Below are 16,240 nucleotides of genomic sequence, written 5' to 3' on the forward strand. Positions count from 1 at the left end.
TCCTGATAGCTTCATTTTAGCCTTGTACTTTGGGACTCTAGGGAGCTGTGCGGTTGACCATGGGTTTCCTTGTGGCCATGGCTTCAGCTTTGCAGTTGCGATGTTGCAGGCCTTATTCAACGGGGATTCCTATTCCTTATTTCCGTCATATGGGGTGTCAGTTCGGATGGTACCACTATTTCTTTCTAGGGGGGTGTCATCCTTTCTTTTACATCATGCTCGCTTTTCCTTCCTTCTTCCTGGGAGGAGATAGTGGAGGCAGTACTTTTATTCACTGCATTTTTTGAAACGTATGTAGCGTTCTCCGCGAGCTCGGTTTCTTACAACTGTTAGTGGTTTATATCTCCTTTTTGTGATTCTTCAAGGGACGCCTCAGGTGTATGGCGGCGTCCGATGCCTACCTCGCTCAATGGTCCAGGAGGACATTCTTTATACTTGCCTGCTGGCAGGGGAGCGGGTGGCGATTGAACTTCATGACCATTCCGCTGGGGCGATGGCTGCTTCGTGGACTCGGCCCAGAGGTTGTGCCTTGGAGGTAATTTGTCTCAAGGTTAACTGGTCTTCCGAGAGTACCTTCTCTCCACGGCTCTGCATGGATGTGCGGGCACATGCGGTAGGGGTTTTTGTGATGCTTCGGTCGTTGCGAAGGCGACATTTGCTCCCCACCCAGATTAAGGATTGCTTTGCTACATCCCATTGGTCTCTGGATTCATCTGCTGCTTTGCTAAGGAATGTAAAATTATGTCCTACCTGTTAATTTTCTTTCCTTTAGAAGTAGCAGATGAATCCAGAGCCCCACCCTTTCTGGTATTTGGTCGTCGGTTTTTTCGGGTGCGACTTTTAGTGATTGGGTGTTCTTAATGATGATATTCTGTATCATTGCTGGTTGCGATGTGTTTTTTACATGCTATACCTATTGTTGGTTAAATGTGCTTGGGCAAGGAGCTATACTGATGAGACAAGAGGAGTGCCAGCAAATAAGTACACCTGTTAATCAGTTTCTCTATCTCCACCTGCTGGTAGATGTGAGGTATCCCATTGGTCTCTGGATTCATCTGCTACTTCTAAAGGAAAGAAAATTAACAGGTAGGACATAATTTTACATTCTCTCATCTTTCTATATACCGCTCCTTGGGAGCTTTATTGGTTACTATAAGTCATTTTTACCTGTACCCTTTTCCGTCTGAGTCGATGAACTCTGCTGCTTTTTTGGCCATATTCAAATCCAATTTAAGACCACCTTTCTTCAGCTGCTATTTAAATTTCTCTTTTATACTGTATTCCTGTTCATTCATTTTTTTTTAACAATCTTCGGTAATAAATAAAACTCCCTAATTCTCATTTCTAGTTCAAAGTGTCTAGTGGTCCAGAACGATTGGATTATGCCCTTTAACAATCCAGTGCTTGCAGAATGCCTTTCAGTCAGTCTTCACCCCCTCCTACTTCCCAGCATGTAGTTCCTGCACTCCTCAGTTTTGTTCTGCAAGTCAGTTGCTGCAAACGTATTTCTCTTCTGCTCTGCATTTTAATATTTTGGGGAATTTTTTCTTCAAGTTCAAGTGAAGCTTGGTGCCTGAGAGAAGTTGCAGACTTTTTGTTGTTGTTGTTGTAATTCTTTGATTTTCAATTTGAGTACAAAGTACAAAATACAAAGTGCAAAAAATTTTACAAATAAGTAATATATTGAACAACAGTTACATCCAATCAAATAATAATAGAAAACATATCCTCCCCACCTCCCTTCCACCCTCCCTGGATGTGTGTGAGAGTCAAGTAGGAATTAAGGGTTTATACAATTAATCAGATTTAACAAATTCCATTAATGGACCCCCATGTTGCTTTAAATATTTTATTATGTCCCAATATTTCCAAATTCATTTTTTCATATCTATAACATTGACACAAAGTTTCCCATCAAAAGGAAAAGTTTAGCCTGTCCCAGTTTTTCCAATTCCTAGTTACTAGACTTGATTTTCTTGGTCTGCTGCTAACAGGCCACCTCTTTTGGGGGGCACCTGTCTAGCTAGTCTGAAAGAGCACTTCAGTACTCAGGAGTCGTCCGCTGGTCTGACAGTAGCTTGAGTTAGGGCTGTTAGGCTCCGTTCCAGTTTACCAGAACTTAAATCATGGGCTGGCTGCGTTTTCCCTCTCCCCCTTCTTGGCGTCCAGGTTTCTAGAAGTTGATGCACAGTCTGACACCATTGTCTGACCGGCAGCCCAAAGATCATGTCGAGAGCAAACCTGGAGAGGTAGTCTTATCATCCATTTCAGCTTTTCTCTTATGCTGAGCAGGAGGTCACCTCCAGTGCTGTGAGTACAGGCTATTGCAGCCAATGGGGAAAATCGGAGATTTCTGAGGACAGTCTGGTTCCCCCTCCTCTAAAACTTATTTCCCCAGTAATTTTGATCCTCAGGGAGGTCTCCACAATCTTTTTTTCTAAAGCCTCAATCTGCCTCAAAATTCCTCAATTTTGATGACAATTGACTGAGTGGATTCCTCAGGTCTTTCTACCCCTGTTTAATGCCTATTTTGCACAGGCTTACCGGCCGAGGAATGTCCAAGGTACTGCATGTGCTAAGGCACACGAGAGATGGGTGGGGACCTCGGGCTCAGCCTCCTCCGAGTTCTCCAGGGCTATGACCTTATTCTCCCTGAGTGTCCCTTTTGCTCCTTGATCATCCAGTGGTCCCACAAGTTTTCTGCTTCTGATGTATTTTATCTCTATTTTAATTTACTTATTTAAATTCCCTTGAATTAGACCTCCATGATGGAAAACAGGCATAGTGGGAATTCAGTATAAATGTTTGCTACTTTTATTATCTTGCTAGATATAGGCTAGAGTGAGCTTAGATGACAACTGCAGCAGATGGAACCTAGGATAGTACCAGGTGGACTTTACAGTCTATAGCCCGAAAATATTGAATTAATGGGCAGACCTGATGAACCGTTCAGGTCTTTATCCTAGGACAAGCAGGCAGCATAGTCTCACATATGGGTGATGTCATTCACGGAGCCCGATAAGGACAGTATGAGAAGTGTACTGTCACTTTTAAGTTTTAAGAAACTTTGCGACTGCCCGCACTGTGCATGCACGAGTGCCTTCCCGCCCGGCGTAGGCTTGTGGTACCTCAGTTCTTATTTTCTGTGGCGCAAAGTAGTACTGTTTGGCTGGACTTTGTTCAGCCTGCGTTTGCCTTCCTGCTTTCACATATTTTTCTTTTTATTTATTCTATAAAACGATGAGGGAAAAGGCTAGAATTTAATTTGTTTTTTTCGTCTCTAGTAAATGTCGCGCCCTGGAGCGCAAATGGAAAAAATCTAACTCCCCCATAGATAGACAAGCCTGGAGAGCCAACATTAAGCTCTACAATTCAGCACTAAAAAAAGCAAGGATGAACTTCTACGGCGAGAAAATCTTCAGATCCAATAACCAGAGTAGCACACTTTTCAAAATCTGGCGCTTTCTAACCTCCAAAATGGACTCCACTTCTCTTCCCTCCTCTCCCTCAGCTGAAGTCCTTGCAAAATTCTTCAATGAAAAGGTCACTTCCCTGCAATGCTCCTTCCCACCCACAGTCTCCTACAACTCCTTGGTGCTCACGGACCCCAACCCCACTCCAATAGCCACTTCAATGGCCTCTATCGCTATCCCAGCCGATAGACTCTGGTCTACCTTTGAGCACGTATCCGAATCCCTCATCCTTAAAATCTGTCTCAAACTGAAATCTTGCAATTGTTCTTTAGACCCATTTCCCTCTTACCTCTATGAGGAAATACCCTCTCAGGCCATCTCTTCCATCACCAAACTCTTAAACTCCACCCTACATTCGGGCCTATTCTCCCCAGAAATGGGCCATATCGTCTTATCCCCTCTATTGAAAAAACCCGACCTCGACCCCTCTTTACCAGCCAGCTATCGCCCAATAGCAAATATCCCTCTCCTAACTAAGATGCTTGAGTCCATCATATCGACCCAACTTTCATTCTACCTTGAGAAATTCTCCATTCTCCTACCTTACCAATATGGCTTTCGCCCCAATTTCAGTACCGAATCCCTACTGACCTCCCTAATCTCCAAGATTCAACAACTTCACTCCCACAACAAGTTCGCCGTCCTCCTGCAATTCGATCTTTCTGCCGCTTTCGACGTCGTTCACCACGATATTCTAATCCACCAACTCTCTGAGATTGGCATCACCTCTACAGTCCTCGAATGGTTCTCAAAATTCCTCCGTTCCCGATCCTACATTGTCAACATGAATGGCACCTCATCCTCTCCCTGGATACCCGCAAGGCTCTCCTCTATCTCCTATCCTCTTCAACATCTATATGTCTTCTCTAAAACTCCTTAGTTTATCCCCCCTTGAAACAATTTATACCTATGCTGATGACATCCTTGTCCTTCTTGAGACCGACTCAAACCTCACCAATCTCTCAGAGAACATTTCCGCTTGTGTCTCGAACCTCCAATCTTGGGCCCACACCGTCCAAATGAAACTGAATGAATCCAAGACAAAACTTCTTTGGCTCGGCCCAAACTTAGCTCAGCTTCCCACCTCAATCCCACTGTCCTCTGGCTCCACACTGCAGCTTGAATTCTCCAGCAAGGTCCTGGGTGTCATTATCGATTCTACACTGTCCTTCAATGACCACCTCAACTCCCTGGTAAAAAAATGTTATTTCAGCCTCCACATGCTGAGGAAAGTAAGATCTTGTTTCCACCAAAATCATTTTGCCATTCTTGTCCAATCCATCATTCTATCCAGACTGGACTATTGCAATTCTATCTTCATAAGCCTAACAAAGAAAAACCTTCACAGACTCCAACGGATTCAAAATGCCGCAGCAAAGCTTATCTTTGCAAAAAGTAAATATGATCATGTCTCACCGCTCCTTCTCAAGCTTCACTGGCTTCCGATAATTCCCAGAGTCCATTTCAAATGCATTTGCCTAACTTTCAAGATCATCCATGGCATCCTCCCCCCATTAATTCCGCTTTCTTGGAACTCATCAAATCCTAATACCACCAGACCCACCCAAAAACTGAAGCTATCCTTCCCCTCACTAAAAGGCATTTCCCTCCCAGGAACACTAGGAACCTCCCTCCACTTCAGACTCACCGAGCTCTGGAACAACCTTACCTCCCCCCTTCGCAACCTGAGTGCTCTCCAACCCTTCCGTAAACATCTGAAAACCTGGTTATTCTCAAAAATCTAACACTTCCCTCCTCTTTGACATCCTAGCCCGTTAACGTCCTTCTTTCCTCTGATCCTCTTCTAACCCTCTCCCTGTAGTTCCTTTCTGTTTACAATTCCTGTAAACCGTGCCGAGCTCCACAACCCTGGAGATGGTGCGGTATATAAACCTAAGGTTTAGTTTAGTTTAGTTAGTTTAAATTTGTGACAATTGAGTTCAGTCTCACTGAAGTAATTTTTCTATCTATGTTGAAATTGTTAACGGGTTTTAAAAAGTGTGGTAGGTGTCAATGGTCTATTTCTGTTGTAGACCCTCATGAATGCTGTCTATAGTGTTTAGGCCCTGAACACAAAATTGAGACTTGTTTTTGGTGGTGTTCTTTAAAGCTGTGCTCTCTTAAAGCCCATCGCATTCGGTAAACTGTTGTTCATCGTTGCCATGGACATCGCCAGATCTTTGCAGGCGTCTACATCGAAAACTCTGGCATTGGCTTCCACATCAACATCACAAGAGATTCCGGCATCAGGGAAGCCAGCTAAGAAGCCATCTGCTACAAACGAGCGTTGCAGGTCTCTACATCATCGAGTTCCTTGATGCAGACCAAACAACAATGTCACCACACTCCAGCTTCGCAGGTTGTCTCGTATACACAGTGTGCATCCTCATCGAGGTCACCTACTCCGAGACAACCTGCTGCACCAATGGTACCAGTTGTTGAGCCATCAGTACCGGTGCCTTCTTTTAGGGAGAAATTCGATGAGCTCTTCCAAAGGGAACTCGGTAACATATTTAAATTGCACTTCCTACTGGTGCTAGCATCGACTCCCTTGGCACCAGCCCTGCTTGAGCATAGCATTACAAGGCCTCAAGGTACCATTCAGCTATCCATTGGAACATCGAACTCCTCAGGGATCTCCTGTGAGACACCGTCATTCTTCTCAACAACGTTCAGCTTCCAAACATCGATCCTCACACCGATGTTCTGTCTCGTCTCATTGATGCTCCTCATCGAAACATCGATCCTCTACTTTGAAGCATCGACACTCTTCCTCAGGGCATTTGACATCATTGCTCCTCATCACATCGATCTCATGCTTCGAAGCATAAGAGAGACGCTCATCGATCCTCTTCATCGTCTTCATCAGATCGGTACCGAAGATGTTAAATCTTCTCGTAGACATCGTTCTCCTCGACACACAGTGTTTCCAAGTCGTCTTTATGGTTCAGATTTGTGTTCTGAATCATTCTGTTCACCAACTTTATCTGCACCTGAGTCTTATGGCATTCCTTTGGAACAGTCGCCACAGAAAATGCCCCCTAGAAGAACAACTCCTTCAGAAAGACTTTCTTTTACTAGATACATTAGGCAGCTAGGCAAAGTCCTACCTGTCATATTGGAAGCTGACATTGGTCACAGTGCAGATTCCTTGGACTATGATTAACCTCCTAAAGAACTCCTCAAGTTACTGTTACATGACATTCTTAAAGAGACATTTCGTAAAAATTGGGAAACACCTTTAACAATTACGGTAGCTCTGAGAACTTGATTCCCTATACAGAATTGTTTCTTGTCCAGGGTTTGATAAGCCACAACTTCAACATCAATCTTTAGTGATAGAATCAACCCTTAAAAAAATCTTCCAATACAAAAGTTTATGCCTCGGCGCCTCCAGGGCATGAAGGCTGTACTATGGACAAATTTGGACATCGCCTTTATCAGAATTCCATGCTGGCAAGCAAGATTCTTAATTACAATTTCTTCATTTCCTGTTTAAAGCAGTGTTCTTCAATCTTTTGACACCTATGGACTGGCAAAAATAAAATAATTATTTTGTGGACCGGCAGTTGAAGAACACTGGGCTAAGTCGTGGGCCAGACCTAGCCCATCTCCACCCAATATCCGTCCCAGACCCCGCCCCCATAATAGTACTAATTGTAACACCATTTTTTCCATTCATTTTTCATATATAGTATACACACACACAATATAATGGCAGTATACTACTAAACCTTCTGTTTATAGACCGCCACCACAAAAGAAGCAGAAGCCACAGTGATCTCAGAAAGCTCAGACGGCAGCTCCTCAAAAGCCTACTCAGTCTTTATGACGCGCTTCTCGAGGGCATAACCGCTGTTCCACTATCTCAGCCTCTTCCTCAAACAAATGGATGTTGCCTGCAAATCTATCACCAATTTTGTACTCTGATGATAACCAACTTGTGGGTTCTCAAAGTCATCGAGGAAGGTTACTCTCTTCATTTTGTCTCCATACCTCCAAATCATCCTCCAAGAGAGTTCTCTTTCAACCTTCAGCAAACCTCCATTCTTTGGGAAATAGAGGCTCGGTTTCAACTAAATGCCATAGAGTTAGTACCTCACTCACAGAAAAATCAGGGGTTCTACGCCAGGTATTTTCTCATCCCGAAGAAGACTGGAGGCCTACATCCAATTCTTGACCTCCAAGACTTAAACAAATTCCTAGTCAGAGAAAAGTTTTGAATGGTATCTCTAGGAACTCTATATCCACTGTTGGATCAAAACGATTGGCTAAACCCATACACCACTTCATCCTGCTCACAGAAAATTTCTGTGATTTCGAATTGCCCATCAACATTGTCAATACAAAGTTCTGCTCTTCGGTTTGGCCTCCTCTCCAAGAGTGTTCACCAAATGCCTTGTAGTAGTGGCAACAGCTTTAAGGGATCACAGACTTCAGGTTTTTTCCCTCTCCTCAAAGAGTGCGCTCAGCAACACTGTCAACAATCCTATTCCTTCAGCCCAGGGTTCAAAGTAAATTTTCCGAAATCTCAACTTCAACTCTCTCAAACTCTACAGTTCATAGGGGCCTTCCTCGACACCGTTCAGCTCAGGGCATTCCTAACTCAGCAAAGACAGGAAAACCTCATTCCACTTTATAATTAAGTCTGCCATTTTCCGTCCATCTCAGTCAGACAAATGATGAGACTATTAAGTAATATGGCGTCTACAGTCCAAGTTACCCCCTTCGCGAGACTTCATCTCAGAACAGCTGGCATCTCAATGGTCTCAAGTTCTCGACCCTTTTTCACAGAGAATTACTGTCACATCATCACTATGTCAATCTCTTCAATGGTGGATGAATTTGTCAAATATTTTCAAAGGCCTGCTGTTTCAAACACCTCCACATCAGAAGGTCCTCATCACAGACTCCTCTATGTATGCTTGGGAAGCTCACCTAGATGGTCTCCAGACACAAGGTCACTGGTCTGCTCAAGAACAGAAGCTTCACCTAAACCTCTTGGAGGTCAGAGTGATTTGGAATGCTCTGAAGACTTTTCAGCACATTATATCCAATTGCGTCGTCCTAGTATTCATTGGCAATCAAGTAGCAATGTATTACATAAACAAGCAAGGAAGGAAGGGTTCTTTGACTCTCTGTCAAGAAGCCAAGAAGATTTGGTCCTTGGGAATTGCTAGAAACATATTCCTCAAAGCTGTCTATGTTCAAGGAGCACAAAATACACTTGCCGACAAACTCAGCAGATATCTTCAACCACACAAGTGGACACTCCACTCCAAGCCTTGCATCAGATATTTTCTCATTGGGGGACTTCTCAGACCTATTTGTGTCCCCCAGCAATCACAAACTGCCTCAATTCTGTTCCAGGTAATACTCTCCTCATCGTCTGGAGGCAGAAAACCTTCTACACAGCAGAGATACCAACAAAAGTAGACAAGATTTTCAACGTGGTATGAGCTTCATCATCAAAATGTTTCATCTTTCTCTATATCTTCAGTGTTGGATTATCTTCTACACATATCTTAAAACCACTTCAGTTAGAGTTTACACTAGTGGGCTATTGGTGCTTTCTATGTTCAGGTGAACAATAAATCTCTTGCTGCTCATTCTCTTGTTTCCAAGTTTATGAAAGGACTTTTTAATATTAAACCACCTCTTAAACCGCCTTCAGTGGTTTAGAATCTTAATTTTGTTCTCACCAGACTGATGAAATCTCCATCTGAGCTAATGTCTACTTATCTTAAATATCTCACTTGGAAAGTGGTGTTTTCAATCTCCATCACTTCTGCACGTCAAGTGAGTGAGCTTCAAGCATTGGTGTCGGAGCCACCCTTTATGGTTTTCCACCATGATAAAGTAGTTCTCCACATCCATCCTAAATTCTTGCTAAAAGTGGTCATGGAATTCCATCTAAATCAGTCAATTGTGTTTTCAGTTTTCTTTCCAAAGCCTCATTCGCAACCTGGAGAAAAAAACTCTTCATACCTTGGTACTTACAAAGGTTGTGAATGAGGCTTTGGAAAGAAAACTGAAAACACAATTGACTGATTTAGATGGAATTCCATGACCATTACAGTAAGCTAGGGAGTCCCATACATGAGAATATGCTGCCTGCTTGTCCTAGGATAAATCACAGTTACTTACTGTAATGGGTGTTATCCGGGGACAGCAGGCAGATATCACATCCCACCCTCCTCCCCGTTTGGGTTCTTAGCTTGCTTACGGAATTGAGTTACTGCAAGCCTACGTCAGACAGGAAGGCACTCGCGCATGCACGATGCAGGCAGTTGCGAAGTTTCTTAAAACTTAATGACAGTACACTTTTCATACTGTCCATACCGGGCTCCGTGGATGACATCACCCATATGTGAGAATATCTGCCGACTGTCCCCAGATAACATCCGTTACTGTGCTTTATCTGCCGTCATTTAAAGTTACCATGTAAATATCATATTGAGGGTAAATGATGAGCAACTTGAACATGTAGACTATATTTTACACATTTGGGTAGTCATTAATAAATTGCCCCAGGGATATGTGCATAAAAGTACAGAGTACACAGTGCCCACTTTTTGTGATATACATGTATGTGCTCTGGGAACAGAAAATAGGTGGTGCGGGTTCAATTCCCACTGCAGCTACTTGTGACTCTAGGCAAGTCACTTCACCCTCCATGCCCCAGGTACAAAAACTTATATTGTGAATCCACTATGGACAGAGAAAGTACCTGGATATAATAAAAATGTAGATCGAAAATGGTTTACAACAGAAATGTATTTAAAATCCATGACCTTCTGCCCCCTTTACATGTGCAATGATTCTTGCCAGTTCATTCACACACTTTGTCGGAGCAGGTTTGTGTAGCAGCTCTCTAATAGATTTAATATACATACATTTGTTTTATAAAATAGGTAGTAGAGATGCACCTTGGTACCTTTTTTGCCAAGGTACCTGGTTTTAAAATTTGCCATTTTTAATATGTAAAAAGAACAGAAAAATAATTTCTGAAATTTTATACAAAAAAAAGAACCCAAAGCACGATTTTGGGCATAATTTTTTAAAAGGCATTAAAATTGGGAAGGTGCAAGACTGGTAAAACAGGACATTAAACCCAACCAACAAAGAACAGAAAAATACCCCCATGTCAAACGAAAGTCAATCAATAAAAGTAGGAATAAAGAGATGTTTCCACTTGATCTAGGAGATGCCTTTTTTAAGAGTCATGATTTAAGAATGAGGTTCATTACTGACATGCACAAAATTAATCCAATTGGAGACACTGGGCCTGGTATGATAAAGCTCTGGTAACATTGTAGACTATCTGTAGATTCTTAACCTACAGTGTGGTTTTCCACTTATGCATATAGGCTACTAGAAACCGGCTAAAAATCTACAGGTAATCTGTTACCAGGCCCAGTGTCTCTAAATTAGTTTTGTGCATGACAGTAATGAACCTAATTCTTAAATCAAGAAGGCACCTCCTTTGGTGTTAAAACAGGAAATTAAACATTTTTGTGACAAGTTGATCTTAGGTTCTGCTTGTGTTAGTGTAGCTTGAGGTAATAAAAGAAAAATCATTGAAAATTGGGGGTGGGGGGAAGATTGCTATGCTCTTCTTTTTAAGATGAAAATCTGATACCTCTATTGTCTTTTGGTACAAGAAAAGCCCGTGAATCTATCTGACTTGAGTATTATCAGGAGTATTAACTGTGTAGAGCGCTTGGGTCCTGTGAATTGATGTGAGTTTTGCACCTTCTCCAAGCTGTAGTTTTTTCTAATGAACAGTCTTGTTCACATAGGTTGTTCCTCCTCACTGTATCTTCGCCAGCAACACATCTGCACTTCCAATTGAGCAAATTGCTTCAATCAGTAAAAGACCAGATAAGGTCAGTAAACTACTTTTCATTTTTTGTTTGGGGGGGGCAGGGGAGATATTCTTGTCGTCCTACTTTCCTACTCCTTTTAAGCTTATTTGATTCTTTTTTAGGACACATGCTTGCTTGCAGTTTTCTTATGGCTGTAGCAGCTATTGGCTAAGTACAATGTCAAGTGCTTCTGAAGGTCTAGTTTCTATCAGAGGAGCAGTCATGAAATAGGTTTTCAGATGTTCAGGTTTCTGTTCTGCCTTTTTCTCCCTTTGAAGAACAGAACTTGAACATCTGAAAACCTATTTCATTTGCTAAACATTTTAATCATGTTTCTAGAATGGATTAGTCCAGTAAATAGGTTGTCAGTTTTTGACTTATGGTATTCTCTAGTACAGTGTTTCCCAGCCCTCTCTTGGATGCTCACCAATCCAGTTGAACTGTCCAGATTATTAAAGTGAATGTGCACACAAATGTCATGTATAAAATCTCCAATGAATGCAGTCGTGCTTCATGTATATTTATTATGGGTATCCTAAAAACCAAGATTAGTGTGCCACTGGTGCAGGGCTGGGAAACACTGCTCTATTGACCACATGAAGAGCAGCAGTAAGGGAAAGAAGCTGAGACTGATTTAAGACAAGGTTGCTACAGTATTTGATCTAAATGTGAGAAGAGGTTTGGGTTAAAATGAGGTAAATCACTGATGTGTGACTTATTGATGAATAAAGGAGTAATGAAATGAGTCTCGAGTATATTGTACAATCTCCTAGTATATAGGCCACTGGTTTTCATTAGTAGGCCCACGATGAGACCTTTGGGGTGGGTCGTGGAGCCTTTGCAGAATCTCCCCCCACCCCTTCCCAATCGGGATACAGCAATTTTTTTACTCTCTTTGTTTCCAGCACTGCACTTTTCAGTCTGTGGGTAGCATGAGTGAAGTAAACAAGCTGCCTTCGGCGGCCCCAGAAGCTTTCCCTTTGCTACAGCTTCCTGTCCCCACAGTATGAGGCTGTAGCAAAAGGAAAGGTTCCGAGGCCACCGAAGGCAGTGTGTTCACTTACTCTTCTAGCGACCTGAAGAGTACTGCGCTGAAAACAAAAAGGGTAAAAATGCGCCAGATTCCGCTGGGGGAGGGAGAGGGTAGTACAGAGATGCTGGACTGTGGAGATGGGAATGAAAGGGTAAGAAGATGCCAGACTTCTATGGGAAGAAAGAAGGGGAAGATAGTGACACTAGAACACAGGAGGGGGGAAGGGAAGGAGAGCAGAGGGAGATGCAAAGCAGGGATGGAAGAGAAGGAGGGGAGAGAGATATGCCAGGCTGCCAGGAAAGGAAAGAGATAGCAGATCACGGGAAGGAGTGAAGAGAAGGAGGGAAATGGGGGCAGAGGGAAGGAAGAAGAGAGATGCCAGGGAAAAGGAGGAGAAAGAGATACCAGACCACAATAGGAGGGAAGGAAAGGGAAGGAGGAGAGAGAGATGCCAGACCACATTAGGAGGGAAAGAAGGGAGAGAGACCATGGGGGAAGGGAAGGAGAGAGGGGGAGGAGATGGTGCACATGGATGGAGAGGAAGGGAAGAAAGTTGAATATTAAAAGTTAATGCCAAAGATTGATGTAGGACAGAAAGTGAAGGAGAGAAAAACAATGAATGGATAAGAGAGCCCTGGGAACACAGTTAAGAGCGCAGACAGAAGGAAGTGTAGCCAGAGACTGGGAAAAATAAAATCACCAGACAACAAAGGTAGAAAAAATGGTTTTATTTCAAATTCAGTGATTGAAATATCAGTTTTGAGAATTTACATCTGCTGTCTATATTTTGCACTGTTCTGGAATAAATGTATTTCTATTTCTTTGGTGGTGTACTGCATGCAGAGTCTAGCATCTTGGGTTTCATTTGTGTATATTAGTACTTTTAGTTTGTAGTCCTGTATGAGTATTTGCATAGGTTTCATCTGTTATCTGCATTGTTTGACCAAGGTCAGGTGTTCTGGTAGGAATGAATGTCAAGAAGCGTTATTGGCATCATGGCCTCGAGTATCAGGCTCTCCTTCAGCCTTTTTGGACCTAAAATGGCCCTCACTTATAAATTAATGACGACCACTGGCATAGCCCATAGTGCTTGTTAGAAGTTTGATGCAGTGTAACAAGAACTGAAGAATGTAAATGCAGACCATTTTTAAGTCTGAAGTATGAGTAGTGAGCACAGCATTTACACACATTGTTTAATTGGAGTACTTCTGGTTAATTTGGCTGCAAGATTTCTGTAGTAGATGGAGCAGGCTGTTAACTCCTATTTTTAACAATTTAATTGCTGGATATATTCAACAAACCAGAATTCATTTGCATATGTGACTAGTTTTCTTCCTTAGGTGGCATATGCTATGCAGCCTTTGCCTCTAATCATATCCAGGAGGGAAAAGGCCTAGTTCTTGTAATTTAGGTTATCACTTTTGGTGGAATATAGCTTTCTTTTTTCCTATGTAGCTTGTGAAACTTAAAAGCTGGATCGGAGCAATAGTTTTTCTCTCCTGTGCTTTTTGTGAGGAAGAGATGAGCAACTTTTCTCACTGATATTTTGTACAGTGTTAATGTTTATAGTAACCTACCAAAAGTACAAATAGCAAAAGAGAAATTAAGCAAATTTTACTCTGTCAAAATATAAGAACAAGAGAACATAAGAATTGCTGCTGCTGGGTCAGACCAGTGGTCCATCATGCCCAGCAATCCGCTCACGTGGCGGCCCCAAGGCCAAAGACCAGTGCTCTAAATGAGTCCAACCTCAACTGTGTACATTCCAGTTTAGCAGGAACTTGTCCAACTTTGTTTTGAATCCCTGGAGGGTGTTTTCCCCTATAACAGACTCCGGAAGAGTGTTCCAGTTTTCTACCACTCTCTGGGTGAAGAAGAACTTCCTTACGTTTGTACAGAATCTAGACCAAGATTGACAGCATCGCAAGGCTTGAAATGGTGAGACTAACCCAAACTTCCAGCACTGTATGGCTCAAGCTTTCAGAGCTGAGTCTCAGTGCTGGAAGTTCTGGTTGGTTTTGTAGTTTCAAGTTTCATGAGACTTGAAACAGTGAGTCTAGCTCAAACTTTGAGCAACATATGACTTGAGCTTTCAGGGAGTTGAGTCATGCTGGGATAAGAAAGAATTCTTTATTCGTTTGCTGAAGCCAGGTGGGAGGAGAGTTTTTTTATGCCAATGAGGTTTCTCCTAACATTGAATCTGTCTTCATGTAAAGTGATTGCGGCAGGTCGGAGTGTGAGGCTTCAACAAATTTTTAACAAATTCTTATAAATCTGACAGTTCATTAGTTTGTAATCCTTCTCATATACAGATTTGAACTTATTTTTAAAGGATTTTATCCTAGGACAAACAGGCAGCATATTCTCACTTGTGGATGACGTCATCCATGGAGCCCGATATAGACAATGGTAGTGTACTCAATAATGACAAATGAGGAGAGGAAAAAAACCGCTGAGACAGGAAAAAGAGGGCTGAAAGGCCTGACTAAGGTACAAAGAATAAAAAGGGGAAATATATATTCCCCCTGTACCATTTTTATTCCTGTACCATAATTTGCAGTTTTGAAGTGTATGCAGGGCAAAGATAAGCAAATGGAGTTAGCTTTGCTATGGAAATTATTTGTTTCTGGCCTTTTTTTCTTTCTTGCCCAGGTCATCGGGATGCACTACTTTTCTCCTGTGGATAGAATGCAGCTGCTGGAGATCATCACCACAAATAAAACCTCCAAGGACACAACAGCCTCTGCTGTTGCTGTCGGCCTCAAACAGGGGAAGATCGTCATTGTAGTGAAGGTGAAATCCTAGAAATATTACTTTTTATCTTAACAAATTATATTACTTTAAAAGATTTGTTCAGTATCTTTATTCAAAATTTGGAAGTTAATAAAAGTGATGAAATGAACTACATATGAGTGACCAGGCTGTGAATATGACCTAGTAATATAAAATAGTTATATATCAGAAAGCTGTAACAACAATGCAGAAAAAAACCCCAGTATAACAAAGCAATATGGATACCTCATATATAAAAGATTGGATGCAAGTTACCTAGGGTGTCTTATTATTATATAGTTAATGATTAGCTTTCAAAGGTAACCCCTTCTTGAGATCTGAAAATAAATACAAATCATAAAAATAACTAGATAGTTTATATAATTAAATAAGGTAAAGGGAAAAGGGTTAATCAGGCAAACAGTAACAGAACATACTTTAGATGGCACAAAAGGATAGAATTATTGGTTATAATCTATTAATACAGAGAAAGGGATAGTGTGGAGGAAAGAAATGAAGGGCTATGCACAGAGGCCAGTGGTGAACAAAGTCCTCAAACATATACTGTACTGTAGTTTAGTCAAGTTTAAGTTTATTTAAGCTTATATACCGCTTTAATTATGAAAGCGGTGTACATTGTACAAAATTTACAATAAAAGAAAAAAATTAAAGTATAGGTAAAAAGGGGAAAAGACACCATAAATTACAACATATAACTGATGATACATGCTACAAAAGGGAAATGGATGGGATATATTTCATAAAAATAAAAAGGAAGAGGGGTTGGGAAGAACGAAAGGGAGAGGGGAATTGACTGATATGTGGCCATTGTAAGAATCTCATATGCCTTTAATCTTAGCTAAAAATCTCATAGACATCTTTAAAAAGAAAGGTTTTAAGGCTGGATTTGAATTTACAAAGGTTAGTCTCCTGTCTCAGGTCCAAAGGGGAGGGCATTCCATAAAGTGGGTACAACCACTGAATAAATAGTCTTGCGTTTGGTGTCATAAAATGTCAAACTGAAGGGACTGTTAAAAGATGCTGCTGTGATGAACGAAGCGATTGTGAAGATTCTTATGGGATTAATAGCCTGT

At 41.7% G+C, this 16,240-nt stretch overlaps 1 protein-coding gene across 1 annotated transcript in view; it reads left to right on the top strand.

Annotated features, from left to right (window-relative positions):
* HADHA (hydroxyacyl-CoA dehydrogenase trifunctional multienzyme complex subunit alpha) overlaps window positions 1–16,240 on the top strand; it is a 176,508-nt gene that overhangs the window by 92,119 nt on the left and 68,149 nt on the right. The window contains exons 14-15 of the mRNA XM_033937944.1: window positions 11,276–11,362; window positions 15,027–15,167. Of these exons, the coding sequence (XP_033793835.1) occupies window positions 11,276–11,362; window positions 15,027–15,167 (228 nt within the window). The remainder of the gene's footprint in view (window positions 1–11,275; window positions 11,363–15,026; window positions 15,168–16,240) is intronic.

This window comes from Geotrypetes seraphini, chromosome 3, assembly GCF_902459505.1.
Source record: "Geotrypetes seraphini chromosome 3, aGeoSer1.1, whole genome shotgun sequence".
NCBI classification, from domain to species: Eukaryota; Metazoa; Chordata; class Amphibia; order Gymnophiona; family Dermophiidae; genus Geotrypetes; species Geotrypetes seraphini.